This window comes from Hyperoodon ampullatus (assembly GCF_949752795.1).
Source record: "Hyperoodon ampullatus genome assembly, chromosome: 1".
Lineage (NCBI taxonomy): Eukaryota > Metazoa > Chordata > Mammalia > Artiodactyla > Ziphiidae > Hyperoodon > Hyperoodon ampullatus.
In genome coordinates, this window is record NC_136914.1 from 61212773 (window position 1) to 61225386 (window position 12614).

Consider the following 12614-nt stretch of genomic DNA (forward strand, 5'->3'; position numbering starts at 1 on the left):
CGTGGGGCTGGGCCGGCGGGTTGGGGGGGTAAGGACAGGGCAGCTCTGGACCCACCTTTGGGGGCACTCCCCTGACCACTTGCCCACTGCTGGCCCCAGGTGTGTCACGGAGGACCAGATGGCATTTTCTTTCTCTGGCCAAATGGGGCCATAGGACTGCTGGGCACTTACAGGTTCACGGCCTCGGAGCTCATCAGCAGCCAAACTCTTCTGGCTGAGGTGTCACAGAAACACTCGGCCTCTGGTTGACAGACTTTTTATTGTTAAATCACAGAAATTTTAGTGTAAAACAAACAAAATCGGTAAGTTCATTTAATAGCAACTGCACGTCTTGCTGTCTCCTGGCAACTGGAAGTGGAGGAGAAGATGCAGCCAAACAGGAGAGAAGGCAGGGCAACGGCTGAGGCCCCAGGCCAGCAGCCCCTCTACCTGGAAGCCAGAGGCTTAGGAGCTTGTCATCCATTTATTTGCAGGTCAAAAAGACCATCTACAAGGAGGGGGTCAGAGGGGAGGGAGCTGTACTGCCCAGAGCAACGGGGGCACTGGGCAGCAGGGCGGACACAAGAGCAGGCATGACACAGTCACCACTGTCCACACGCACAAAAGCAGGCCCTCAGGACCTCCACAAAGAGCTAGCAGGTTACATTCAGGCAGACTTTTTCCCCTCCCACCCCAAACCACAGAACTCCAAACAAACAGGGCATCAACCAGGAAAGACAGGAAAGCCGAATCAAAGGCTGACCCAAGGGTAGCAAGCCCGGCCCCACCAGGTCTCCTGAGCAGCTGCTTCCAGCAGCTCCATTACAGTGAGAACCACATTGTTTGTTTGTTTGTTTAAAAAGCCTAATAATTATTCTGAGCCTCTTATCTTTCATATAAAACTGCCTTTGTCTGGCAGTCAGCAGGCCCACGAGGCAGGAAGGTCCGTCCTCAGAGCAGGCCTCCGGAGGCCTCAGCACCCAAGGCCCATCCAGCAGGACGGACCACCTCAGTCAAGAGGCTCTGGCTCATGCCCACAGCCAGAGCCCCCTCTCCTCCTCCGGGTAACCACCATGCAGGGACAGACTCAAAAGACCTCCAGTGTACGGCATGTCGGCATCCATCCAGCAGAGAGGAAAGGGACACTGAAGCAGCTACGCCAGCGGCATGCTGACAGCAATGCTAAGATGAGGGCGAGAAGAAAGGGGCTGAGGGAGAGGGCGCCTATTATTTTTATTACAACAAAGCCAACAGATCTGTGTGTTCGTTCCCCCAGACACACAAGCAGGAAAAGATACTGCAGTTCCTCTAAGACAGACCGTGCCTTCTAGTTCCACACGTGACGCTTGCAATGCTCGACAGCCTGACAGGAGAGAGGAAACAGTTTAGTCTGCAGGTGACAAACCCTATCCCTGGCCCATTAATGCATCAGCCGGCACCCAAAACTGGGACCCGCTATCCTGTCCCAGATCAGCCGGGATGGCACCAGATGCTAAAGACCCGGGACAGCATCTCATTTAAACTCGGGGACAGTAGGTGGCTATGAGTTTTGGGGACTCATAAGGCAAGCGTCCAGAGCAGTGGATGAACAGCACCCCTGCAGGTAGGACCCAGGACCCCCTTCCTCTGATTACACACCCGAGCCCCTGCATCGAGGCCCCCAAGGCAGAACTCCTCACCCAAGAGTCAGAGGTACACGCCAGCTCAGAAACGGGCCCGGGTACCCAGGAGAGTGACAGAAATCCACTCCACCACTGACCATGCTACAGGGTGAGGGTGCTGGGGCAAGGGGCTCAGCAGGGTGGGCCTCACCATCCTCCCTGCAGTGGCCCTGATGCCGGCTTATTGGTCACGAAGAACCCCCACAAGGAAGCAGAAGTTGCACAAAAAGGAACATTAAGTAACAGAGCCTGAGCCGAAACGTCCCCACCCAGGAAAGCAGCATGGGTCACCCAGTAGTGGCCCCCCCAGCCAGGAGCCAACTCCCAGGCCGTTCAAGCAGAGCTCCGCTAGGCCCTGGGTGAAGATTCAGGCCGGGCGCCAGCCAGGGCAAGAGTGACCCAAGAGGCATGAGGCCTTGTGCAAGAATCCGATGGGCTTTGTGCAATCCCTCGGGTGACCTCATGCCTATCTGACCCTGTCACCAGGGGACTGAAGGCAGAAGCAAGAAAGTGGAAGCAGAGAACACTGAAGAACATCCACTGCCACCGCTCCCTCCTCAAAGACAAGAATGCAGTGAGCCCTGCTTTTGCTGGTGGCCATAAGTAAGCCTAACTGCCCCCCTGGGCCTCAGTCCCCACCCCCCACCCAGCTCTCCACCAAAGACAGGGTACAGCTGATTGCCGAGGAGCCTGTTAGAGCAGATTCTCCCTCGAGCTGCCTGCCTGGCGGGGGGCCTGGGGAGCAGTTACTGAGCTACTCACGTTGCACAGGGCTGCCGACTCCATGTTCTGGCACCAGTAGCTCGGGCCCCAGACACACTTTTCAGTTCCCAAAAGAGGCTTACGGGCTGAGGGACAGGCTCCAATTTTCTGTAAGGTCAAAAGAAGGGGGAAGAACTAGACTTCCCCAGCTAATCTTTTTCAAAACTGAGATGATGATCAGCTTCTAGAAGCAGCTAGAATCAGAGCTCTAATAAGCACTTTCCAGAAAAGGCAGGGTTGCTGAGTCAAGGGGTGGGGCCTGGACGCCTGGTTCTCCCACACACCATCCCCAGACTCTGACCCCGGCCCCAAATCTCAGAGGAACCCTTCCAGGGTCCATGCAGCACCTCCCAGGTCACACTGCCCAGGAACCCACACCGGCCCAATGCCCCTTACCAGGCACACAAAGGAGGGGTCCATCACGTCCACCAGGATTTCTATCAGCACGGGCTCGTACGCCGTCACAAACTCATCACACTGTCAGGGAAACAGCAACGTGGGTCTAGGTGGGCCCAAGCAGGGCGCGGGGTGCTGGCCATGCTCTTCTACCAGCCCAGGGGGCCCAGGGCCTCCCTGCCTGCCCAGGTGACACACCTACCCACACCTGCTCATGTTCTTTTCCCCCTAGTGGCTCCACTTGAGCCAACCGAGCACCTTTAAGAAAATCTGAGTGGACTCCATGCCAGAGGCAGAAATGGCTGCTTCTCCCTCAAAGCTTCAACCAGCAGTACACTCAGTGAGCTACCCAGCTCCTGCGTGTCCCAAGCAGGTTCTGACATTCGGGCCGAAAGCAGCCCACAGCGTACCTGCTTCTGGTACGGGTCAGGCAAGAATCTGCAGCCTTTCTCCAAGGCAGCGAGGATCTCCTCCTTTGTGCTGTTTTTCTCCAGGTTTTTGTCCAAATAGGTCACCAGCTTCTTGCACACCTCACAGAAGCCACCGTCCTTCCGCGGCGTCACGTGTGCTACGCAAGAGAGCACAGGCTCAGTGCTGGCAAGGCCCTCCCTAACCCGAGAGGGGCCGGCCAGCCTCACGCGCACTGGGCTCACCGGTCAGTGCAGGCAGCCCCCGGCTGGAGCAGAGATGGAGCATGCTGCACACCAGCTCAGGGCTCGCCTCCTGCAGGAGGATCGACAGGATGGAGCTGCCGTAAGTGTCCACCACCTCCTGGCACTCCTCGGATAAGGACGTGGGCAGCTTCGAGCACACGCTGTCCAAAGCATGAATTATTTCTTCCTGAAACACAAGAAGAGAGGCTCATGTGAGAAGATGGGAGGCTGCGTGGGAGAGACTCTGAAAATGCTGATGTGACCAGGGAGCCAACAGCAAGGTGCTGTTTTCTCCCCCAAAGGCTAGACCTACAGAGCAGGGCAAAGAGGCCGCCTCCGGCCCCAGCCCAGAGGGATCGGCTGCTGGGAAGTGGTGGTTCCGACTCCCGGGCTGGTGTCCCATACCCACAAGGGCCAAACCCAGCTCTCGGGCTGGGTCCTCCCACCAGGCCATTCTGCCTCCAGGGCCAGGAGCGCTTCCCTCTGCAATGGCATCATTTCCCAAAATCCACGTACCTCGGTCCTGTTGTTGTCAATCAGCTTGACCACCTCCTTCACCACGTACTCGCACACCTCACAGTAAATATCAGCCTTTGCCGGGACCGGATCCTTCTGTTGAAAGGGCAGAAGAATCCTAACACTGAGGGCCTCGCCTCACTCCTTGGTCTTGCTCCTCTAAAGGAGTGGGGCAGAGGCCAGGACGGGCTAGCGTCACACAAAGGCCACTTCCTGCTGCATTCAGAATGGGGTGTGGCTTCCTCCCAGTGTCCAAGCCCCAGTCCCTGCTGCTCCTAAACGGTGGGAAACCCATCCCTTTCCCCAATCCTCTACCACCACCCCAAAACCAGGAACAGAAGCAGTGAAACTGTCCCCCAACCCCAAAGAGCTGTCCATTCAATGTCCGTTTGGTTGCAATCACCTCATCATTCAGCATTCATTTCGGGGAGGCAAATGGGGGAGAAGGAACAGAGAGAGGATTCACTATTAGTCCACTGTTTAGAAGACAGCGTTTTAAACATGTTTCAGGTCTGCTCTTGCGTTTCAAGTCTCAGAGCCTACCTTTGATAAAACAATACTGTTGAACATAATTTTCTGTGATAGTGGCAACATTCTCTGGCCGTGCCACGCAATACAGCAGCCGCTAGCCACATGAGTCTACTACTAAGCACCTGAAATGTGGCTAGTGTAACCAAGGAACCGAATTTTTTTTTTAATTGAAGTATCACATGTGGCTAGAGTACAAGCTATAACTCTCCATCTTCTCCAGCCACTAATTCAGTCAGCAAGATGGACCAGAGCCTCTGAGCGTCTCGACTGGACAGGAGGGGCAGCAGCGGCGCTTCTGACTCTGCCAGACACAACCCTTGTGTGGTCCACATAGTACACGTGCCGAGAGAAGACAATAGGAGGAGACGAGACAGCTAAAGGTCAAGTGACACTGACATGGAAAGTTCTGGAACAAGAAGTGCACACAAGTGCCATGTGATAAGATATCACATGGCTGGGCGCCTGTTCTGGGAACATCAATTTTGTACCACGGCTACAGCATGGGGAAGGAGATGGGCAAGGCCACAGAAAGCACATCGGAAAGGTTCGGTTGGAGCCGGGCACTGAAAAATGATTTCGAATGGTGTGCTAAAAACGTAGACTTGATCCCATGAGCATTAGGGTTTATAACCAAGGAGATAAATGTACGAGGGTAGGGGCGCTGCATCAATTTAGGGGATACTGTAAACTAATGGTCTCAAACTCAAATACCTTTAAAAGCCAAGCAGGGAACCAAAAGAGTGTGTGCCGTGTAGGGTGTGACAATGTGGAGTGGCGGGGCATCATAAAACCAATGGCACCAGGTACCTTTATGGGCTCCACCAGCTCCAGGGCAGGGATGACGTTCTCCGAGACCACCTTGGCAGGCACCAGAGTCTTCATGGGCATCTCCTTCACCTCGTCACAGAACCCAACCAGCCCACAAATCTCCTTGGGTTGCTAAAAAGAGCACAGAAGCAGCAGTGAGAGGCAGGTCCAAACCCACCACCCCCTGTCCCACGCTCTACACACTAAGTTGGGGTGCTGGAGGAACATCCTAGACCCAGTGTCAAAGCTGACTGCCCCCCAGACAGGCAAAGATTCCACATGAAATCTAAAGGGGCTTGTGCAAATGCAGATGTACCAGTTTCACATGGGGAAGGCGGCCATGCAAAGCTTTGAAGAGTGATCAGACAGAACCACTATCTGCTCCAGCCAGGGAGCACCCAGGGAAGCAAAACTCCTGGCACCTTTCAAGGGCAATCATATCAACTCCAAGGACACCTGGTCTGTTCTAGAACCTGTTTTTCAGTTGAGCTGGCTCGCCCTCAGGAGGAGGAAGTAATAAGCTACACGTTCTTTCTAGAGGAAGAACTACGATGCCCATAAACTAACAGAAAGCCAAATGTGTTAGAAATAAAACCACACCGGATCTTTCAGTAGAAGGACCATTTAAAATGATGCATTAAGGGGAAATAATGGCTTTTTAAAAAGCCACATTCTACATTCACAGCTGCACACACACACGACACACGAAAACCCAGTCTCCCCACGTCATGAATCTTTTCAAGTCACAAGGTCTCCAGGTCCCCTTTCCCCTCCAGACACCAAACCACAGAAGAACTAGATAGTTTGGACATCTTGACCATTTCACTACGACAATGGCCAAGAGCAAGTGAAGTATACACACTTGGTCTACTTTGTAAACAAATGCAACTAGCTCTGGCCTGATGGCATTTGCTCCCACTGGCAAACCATAAAGCAGCGGGAACAGGATTGCTAAAACGGGCCCTGTTAAGGGGAAAGAGTAGCTCATGGCCATGGTTCATCTTGTTTTAATATGCAGAAGCCTCTAAAATTAAATAAGGCTGGAGAATTCTGAAACGTATATCCTAGAAGTAGCCTATCTCTGGCGGGCTTTAAGAACGGGCAAAAGTCAGAAAGGGGTTAAAGATATAGCAAGCTTTTTAGAAAAAGGACAAAGATCAGGAGGTGTGGCTGCTTTGTCTCAGATCAGCTTTGCTGTACTAACTCCTTGAGGAGACCTAGGTGAAAATTCAGATATTTCAACCAAAGTCCTCTCCTATTAGACTTCAAAATACCTTTGAAAATCTTTAATTCTAAAAATGGAGGGCAGTGCTCCAAGGAGGGCAGTGCTCAGTACAACCCCGAAAGGGCACTAGCTCGGTGAGTCTAGTCTGGGGGCTCGGTCCCCATGTTTTGCCACCAATGGCCTGGCTCTTGAGTTGTCTCGTGTGGCTCCAGAACCCAAAGGACCCCGTCACCCAGAGGGGCAGAAGCCATAATCAAGAGACTGTTTCCAGTTCTCTGGATCCAACAGACAGGGGAACAGTCTGCTCGCTATCTGCAAATGACTTGCTCATGCAGCAGAAGCATTTCTGGGGCGATGAAAACACGACCAATGACATGCAACGCTCTCCTGAATCATGACAGAAACAAGGTGTCCCCACTGAAGTTGGGCCTGCACTGAAGGAAGCTGAGGCCACCGATGGTTCCCCACCACACTGGGGGCCTGCACGTGGCTGGCTGGGCGCTGATTCCAGCCAGAGTGCAAGGCTCTGTGGGCTTCGTCTGCTGGGCCCCCCGAAGGGGAAGTGAGGCCCCTGGCCCCTCCCAGTGCTGAATCACACGGGAGAGACGCGGAAGCCCCCTTGCCAGCCAAGTTATTCGCACAGAGAGGGAGCCTGCCTTTCCCAGTCTTTCCTTGTATCTGTCAGAGCTGACGATGCCGTACAAAAAAAGATGAGCAATATTAACAACAAGCAGCAGCAGACCACTACTACAAGCAAATTCCCAGCACATACCTGATCCTGCTGTTGAACAAAAAAACAGGAAATCGGAGATGAAAAAAATAAGAGAAAGGAAAGGACACAACAGTTAAGAAAAAATTAAAACAACAATAATCAAGCAGTTAACCAGGTATAAGGATGTCTGTCACCAGAAGTTTAGGTGAAATGCCCTTCCAGTCACCTATCAGCAACCTACCTTGTTCCTACTATTGCACGCACATGGGGACCCTGAAAGCTACTCTCTCCTTCAAGGGTTAGATCACGCTGCCCCCAGCCTGTTGGTGCACCATCCCCATGTCCCTAACACACCACGGCAAAACACTGAGCAGCAGGTCCCCAGAAAACATGTTAGGAGGGGCTTTCCTTGCTCAGAAGCCAAGCCCACCACGCCTGCAAGGCCCTCACCTCAGGCTGGTGATGAGCAGCCAGGAACAAGACACAGGGCTGCTCAAATCAGGGGTGTGTGTCAGAATATCAAATACACCCGGGGGGGGTCAGGGATCCCCAGCCCAGGTCTCAGGGCAATCTGCCCCCAGGTGGCCAAATGCCAGCCTGGAAGGCTGGTTTGACAATGCAGGCATACCTCATTTTACTGAGCTTCACAGATTTTACAAATTGAAGGTCTGTCACAACCCTGCTTCAAGCACGTCTATTGGCCCCCATTGTTCCAATAAATAGCACTTCCTCACTGCCTGTTTCTGTGTCACATTTTGGTCATTCTCACAATATTGCAACTTTTTACTACTATGACTCACTGAAGGCTTAGATGATGGTTAATGGTTTTTAGCAATAGAGTATTTTTTAATTAAGGTATGTACATTGTTTCTTTAGACCTAATGCTACTGCACACGTAACAGACTACAGTGTGGTATACACATAACTTTTATATGACTGGGAAGCCAAAAAATTCGTTTGACTCACTTTATTGTGATATTCACTGTACTGCAGTGGTCTGAAACCAAACCTGCAGTATCTTCGAGGTAAGTCTGTGTTATTAAAAGCCCTGCCCTTTGACTCAGCAATTCCTGTCTTAGTTACCTATCTTAAGGGAAAAAACAGGGATGTGCATGTGTAGCTATTTGGCCCTAAGGAGAACAAACTCAAGGACTGTAGGCCAGTCTCCACATAGTTAGGAAGTCAGCATGACAGAGGAAAAAAGGACAACTCACCCCTCACCCACTGCAGATTAGATCTCAGGAGGCCAGTGCATCTTCCCCATGTGAGGATGCCTTCAGACCTCCCTGCCCTATACAGTTTGCTGCATGGATCCAGCTGGCTTCACTGTGCTTTCTGGATATTTTCTACCTCTAACAATGAAGGAATGCCCCTACCACCTGGATGCATGAGAAGCAAGTGCACGAGTTACGGGCTCAAGCAGCAGCTACAGCTAACACTGCTGCGGAGTGCAGGACCAACTCTGGGAGGTGGATGCTCCCCCCTCTCAGAACTCAGGCTGGAAGAGAGCAATCCTCAGGCCGGAAGAGAGCAATCCTCAGGCCTGGCCTAGCTACAGAGCAGACTATTTATTCCCAAGGGTCCCAGAATGAAAGCCAGATACTAGAAATCTGATGGCCAGCTCACATATGCACTGGCAAACAAACCGCCAGTAAGCCAGCAGGGCAGTCCCGGGGGTCAGGCTGCTTCAGCCTTTCCCCTACCTGGGGAAGGCAAGGGGGAGGTACTGAGTTGCAGGTGGACAGTCTGAGGGTCAAAGAGGGCTCATTTTGGCCCAATTCAGTACTCAAAGGTAAAAGGGAAACGAAACCATATAATTTTCAAAATCCTAGAAATCACAGTTTGAGACAAAGAAAAATGCTAACAAGGAGCTTCCCCTGCCACCTACCATATGCATCACCATTTGGATGGCGATTTCCGAATACTGGTTGATATAGTTCTTGCACTGGGGAGAGAGAAACAGACTGTTAGTGAAACTCATTGCTACAACAACATACCAAAACCCCACCCTTTCCAACAGTGTCAACAGGTGAGTATCAAGCAAGTTTCCAAGAGTGGAATCATCAATGCCTGCTCTGGGCAAGTCTCAATAAGATAAAAAATGGCAATTTGGGCTTCCCTGGTGGCGCAGTGGTTGAGAGTCTGCCTGCCGATGCAGGGGACACGGGTTCAAGCCCTGGTCTGGGAAGATCCCACATGCCGCGGAGCAACTGGGCCCGTGAGCCACAATTACTGAGCCTGCGCGTCTGGAGCCTGTGCTCCGCAACAAGAGAGGCCGCGATAGCGAGAGGCCCGCGCACCGCGATGAAGAGTGGCCCCCACTTGCCACAACTAGAGAAAGCCCTCGCACAGAAACGAAGACCCAACACAGCCATAAATAAATAATCAATCAAGCAATATCAATAAATAAATAAATAAATAAATAAATAAAGCAAACTGTCAACAAGTAAAAATAAATAAACACTATTAAAAAAAAAAAAAGTGGTCTCCTTCTCCTTCCACTATTTTGTCCCAGGAGTTCTGTTACGTATCTAAACTCAATTAACCAACCAAGTATTTACGTACCCACCACATATCTGGCTGCTTTGTGGGAACTGGGAATTGTTTGAACATCTCTTCCTCAAAGCCCTCAGGCTGGAACTTAAAATGGCACCCCAGGAAGTGAACTTTTCTTGGCTCCCCCACTGCTGTCTCCACAGCCCAGCTCCCTGGCCCAGAACATCCTCCGATGCCTGAGGTAGGGCTCACCATGTCGGCCATGCCAGGCCCCAGGCGGTCGCACTCCTCCTTGGCGTGGTCCACCAAGGCCTCGACAAAGGTGGAGTTGGTCTTCACAGCATTCTGGACGTCAGTCACCATCTGAATGCAGTCCTGGCAAACGTCCCCGTTAGCCTAGAGACACAGGGGCAGTTGGTCTGTAAACACTGCATATTCCTAAAAACAGCTAAGAGTGTTCAGATTCCAACATGCTCGTAACTGCAGCACCGGGGGTGAGTCCCTGAACTGTTCCTAATGTGTTTTTACAGGCTCTAAAGGGACCGACAGGTTTAAAATCAAGTGGGCATTGATTATAGTAAAGCTTAAAGGGAAGGGGGAACCATCTCTGCGTCTGTTAGATATCCCGGTTCTTCAGAACCTCCATGGCACAACCATCTGAAGGGTGGGCTGTGGAACTGCAGAATCAAGTAAAGGAATAAGGCCCCAGTCTGAGAGCTATACGCACACGCCGCCCCCTTTTGTGTCGCGGCTCAAACCCAACCAAAGACGGGGCCCTGGGCGGCCAGGCCCACTGCCTCACCTTGTGCTGGGGCTTGCTGTGGGGCCCGTCCTGAGGGTAGAGGAGGAGGGGCACATTGGCCATGAAGGGAGCCACCACCTCAGCCATATCCAGGTCCGGGATCTGATTGGACTCGAGCTGATTCTGGTGATTCAGCTCTGCCAGGTGCTTCTGAAGAGACTCGCAGAGGTTGAGAGCGGAGCACACCTCCCCGGGATGGCTCTGGTGGGGGAAGAGGCACAAGTGGAAATCCTCTCCCCAGAAGGAAACAGGCCACCTGGCGCCTTCAAATTCTCCCTTTCTTCATCTCCTGGCTTGACTCACGTGCGCACGCCCAGCTAACAGGCACATCTCAAACCAAACCGCCCAACCTGCTTGGCCGGCCCCACGGCTCCATTATAACAAATGGTTCCACCACCGTCCTCCCGGAGGTGCCAGCCACAAACCTGGAAGACATGCCTAACTCCTCCCCTCCACCAGCAAGTCCAGTCCGTTTATCCACTAAGACCACGTGCAGCTGTCCGCCTCCACTGTCCCCATCAGATCTCACACCTGACCATCCTGCCAGCTTCCCCTCTTGCAACTCCCAGTTGGTGGGACCCAGACCAGACCAATCCCTTTGAAAAGGGATCATCTCACCTCTCCCCGTGAAACCCTCCAAGACCTCCCCATTGCACTGGCAATCCTGAAACACAGCCTGAAAGGTCTTGCGTGATGTGACCCCTGCTTTCCTCACCAAAACCTTGGTCCCATCTCAGGACACTCCTGCCCCACTGGAGGTTTTTAGGGTCCTTCCAAATTCCACAAGCCTGGCTCCTTGTTTCTTGCTGAAAACCCAACCTCTGGCACATGGTTTATGCGTAACAGATACTTACTGAATGAAAGTCAAGCATCCTTGTAGCTGACATGAGTTATCAAGTCAGCACCTACAACTGTTATACCAGTTTACATTCCTTCATTAATTCTATGAGTTCCCATTTCCCATACCCTCCCCAACCAACCCTTGAACGTTACAAGCAGAGTGGTCTGCTGTGCCAAAGCCATTTTGGACGAAAACTGTACAAAAGATCTGTTGACGAAATCTCAGTCTATGAACGGACTTTCCATTTTAGTCACTGTAATCTGGTCTGGAACCTCCCCTGGGCCCCAGAGGTGCCTTGAAGGAAGAGTCTATCTATTCTCCATCACGTACCATTTGTCCTTTAATCATGTCCAGGATGACCGGGAGGTAGGAGTCGACGATCTCCTTGCAGGAGGCAGACATGTTCGGCTTAGGCAGCCAGTCACAGGTCCTCTCCAAGTACACAAGGATCTCCTGCTAGAGAGGACAGAGGCAAGGGTCGGACCAGGATGGACTTCTTCTCCACAAACGGGCTGAAAGCAAGAGGCCCTCCACAACTCCAGAAACGTGAAGGCTAGAAACAGTGGCCCTCGGGGAAGAGGACCTGGGAGAGGGCTAGTGTGGAGCCGTGGCCCTGCCAGGTCAGTGAGGCAAAAAGCAGTGCGAGCACTATTCAAAACGAAAATCCTCTGACCTGCGGTCTCACTGGCACAGGGGATTCTGAGCAGAAATCACCAAAAATGGGCCTAAAGGTTAACGGCATGGGATACAAAATCCCAATCAACCTCGGGCATTTGACGCCTAGCCCAGGAGTCAGCAAACTAGGGCCCGCGGCCTGTTTTTGTACAGCCTGTGGCTAAGAATGTTTCTTACACTTTTAAAGGATGGGGTGGGGGACAGTACATGACAGAAGCAGTCTGTGGCCCACAGGACAGTTATTTCCAACCTGAGCCTAGACCACTCCTCGCTGGACGTCCCCAGTCACAGCTCTGTACGGAACCGATGCACGTGGCCACACGGCCACCGCTCACACGCAGTCACACACCCTGGTGGCGGCTCACCTCAGTGGCGTTGTCTTTCAACATGTCACCGGCTGCAGTGATGACGTCTTTGCATATGTCGCAGGGAAGGGATTTCTAAGAGGAAGGAACACGAGGGAGAGAGATCTGTATTTGTAGGACATAACTCACACTGCACACAGCTGAAAACTGCCGTGGCCTTTTTCCTGTTTCATCTAACCATGGCCAGCGCTGA

The 12614-nt window shown here is 52.4% G+C and overlaps 1 protein-coding gene across 2 annotated transcripts in view; it reads right to left on the bottom strand.

The window, feature by feature from the left end:
- Positions 1–240: 240 nt before the first annotated feature.
- PSAP (prosaposin) overlaps positions 241–12614 on the bottom strand; it is a gene marked incomplete at its 5' end in the record, with an annotated part of 31864 nt that continues 19490 nt past the window's right edge. The window contains 13 exons of one of the 2 annotated variants that reach the window (XM_079709095.1): positions 241–1342; positions 2403–2510; positions 2799–2879; positions 3209–3366; positions 3452–3638; positions 3968–4063; positions 5306–5437; positions 7303–7311; positions 9131–9187; positions 9991–10134; positions 10541–10741; positions 11712–11837; positions 12422–12496. In XM_079709095.1, coding sequence (XP_079565221.1) covers positions 1307–1342; positions 2403–2510; positions 2799–2879; positions 3209–3366; positions 3452–3638; positions 3968–4063; positions 5306–5437; positions 7303–7311; positions 9131–9187; positions 9991–10134; positions 10541–10741; positions 11712–11837; positions 12422–12496 — 1410 coding nt within the window. In that variant the 3' untranslated portion in view covers positions 241–1306. The remainder of the gene's footprint in view (positions 1343–2402; positions 2511–2798; positions 2880–3208; positions 3367–3451; positions 3639–3967; positions 4064–5305; positions 5438–7302; positions 7312–9130; positions 9188–9990; positions 10135–10540; positions 10742–11711; positions 11838–12421; positions 12497–12614) is intronic. The other variant, XM_079709094.1, reaches the window with a different exon arrangement.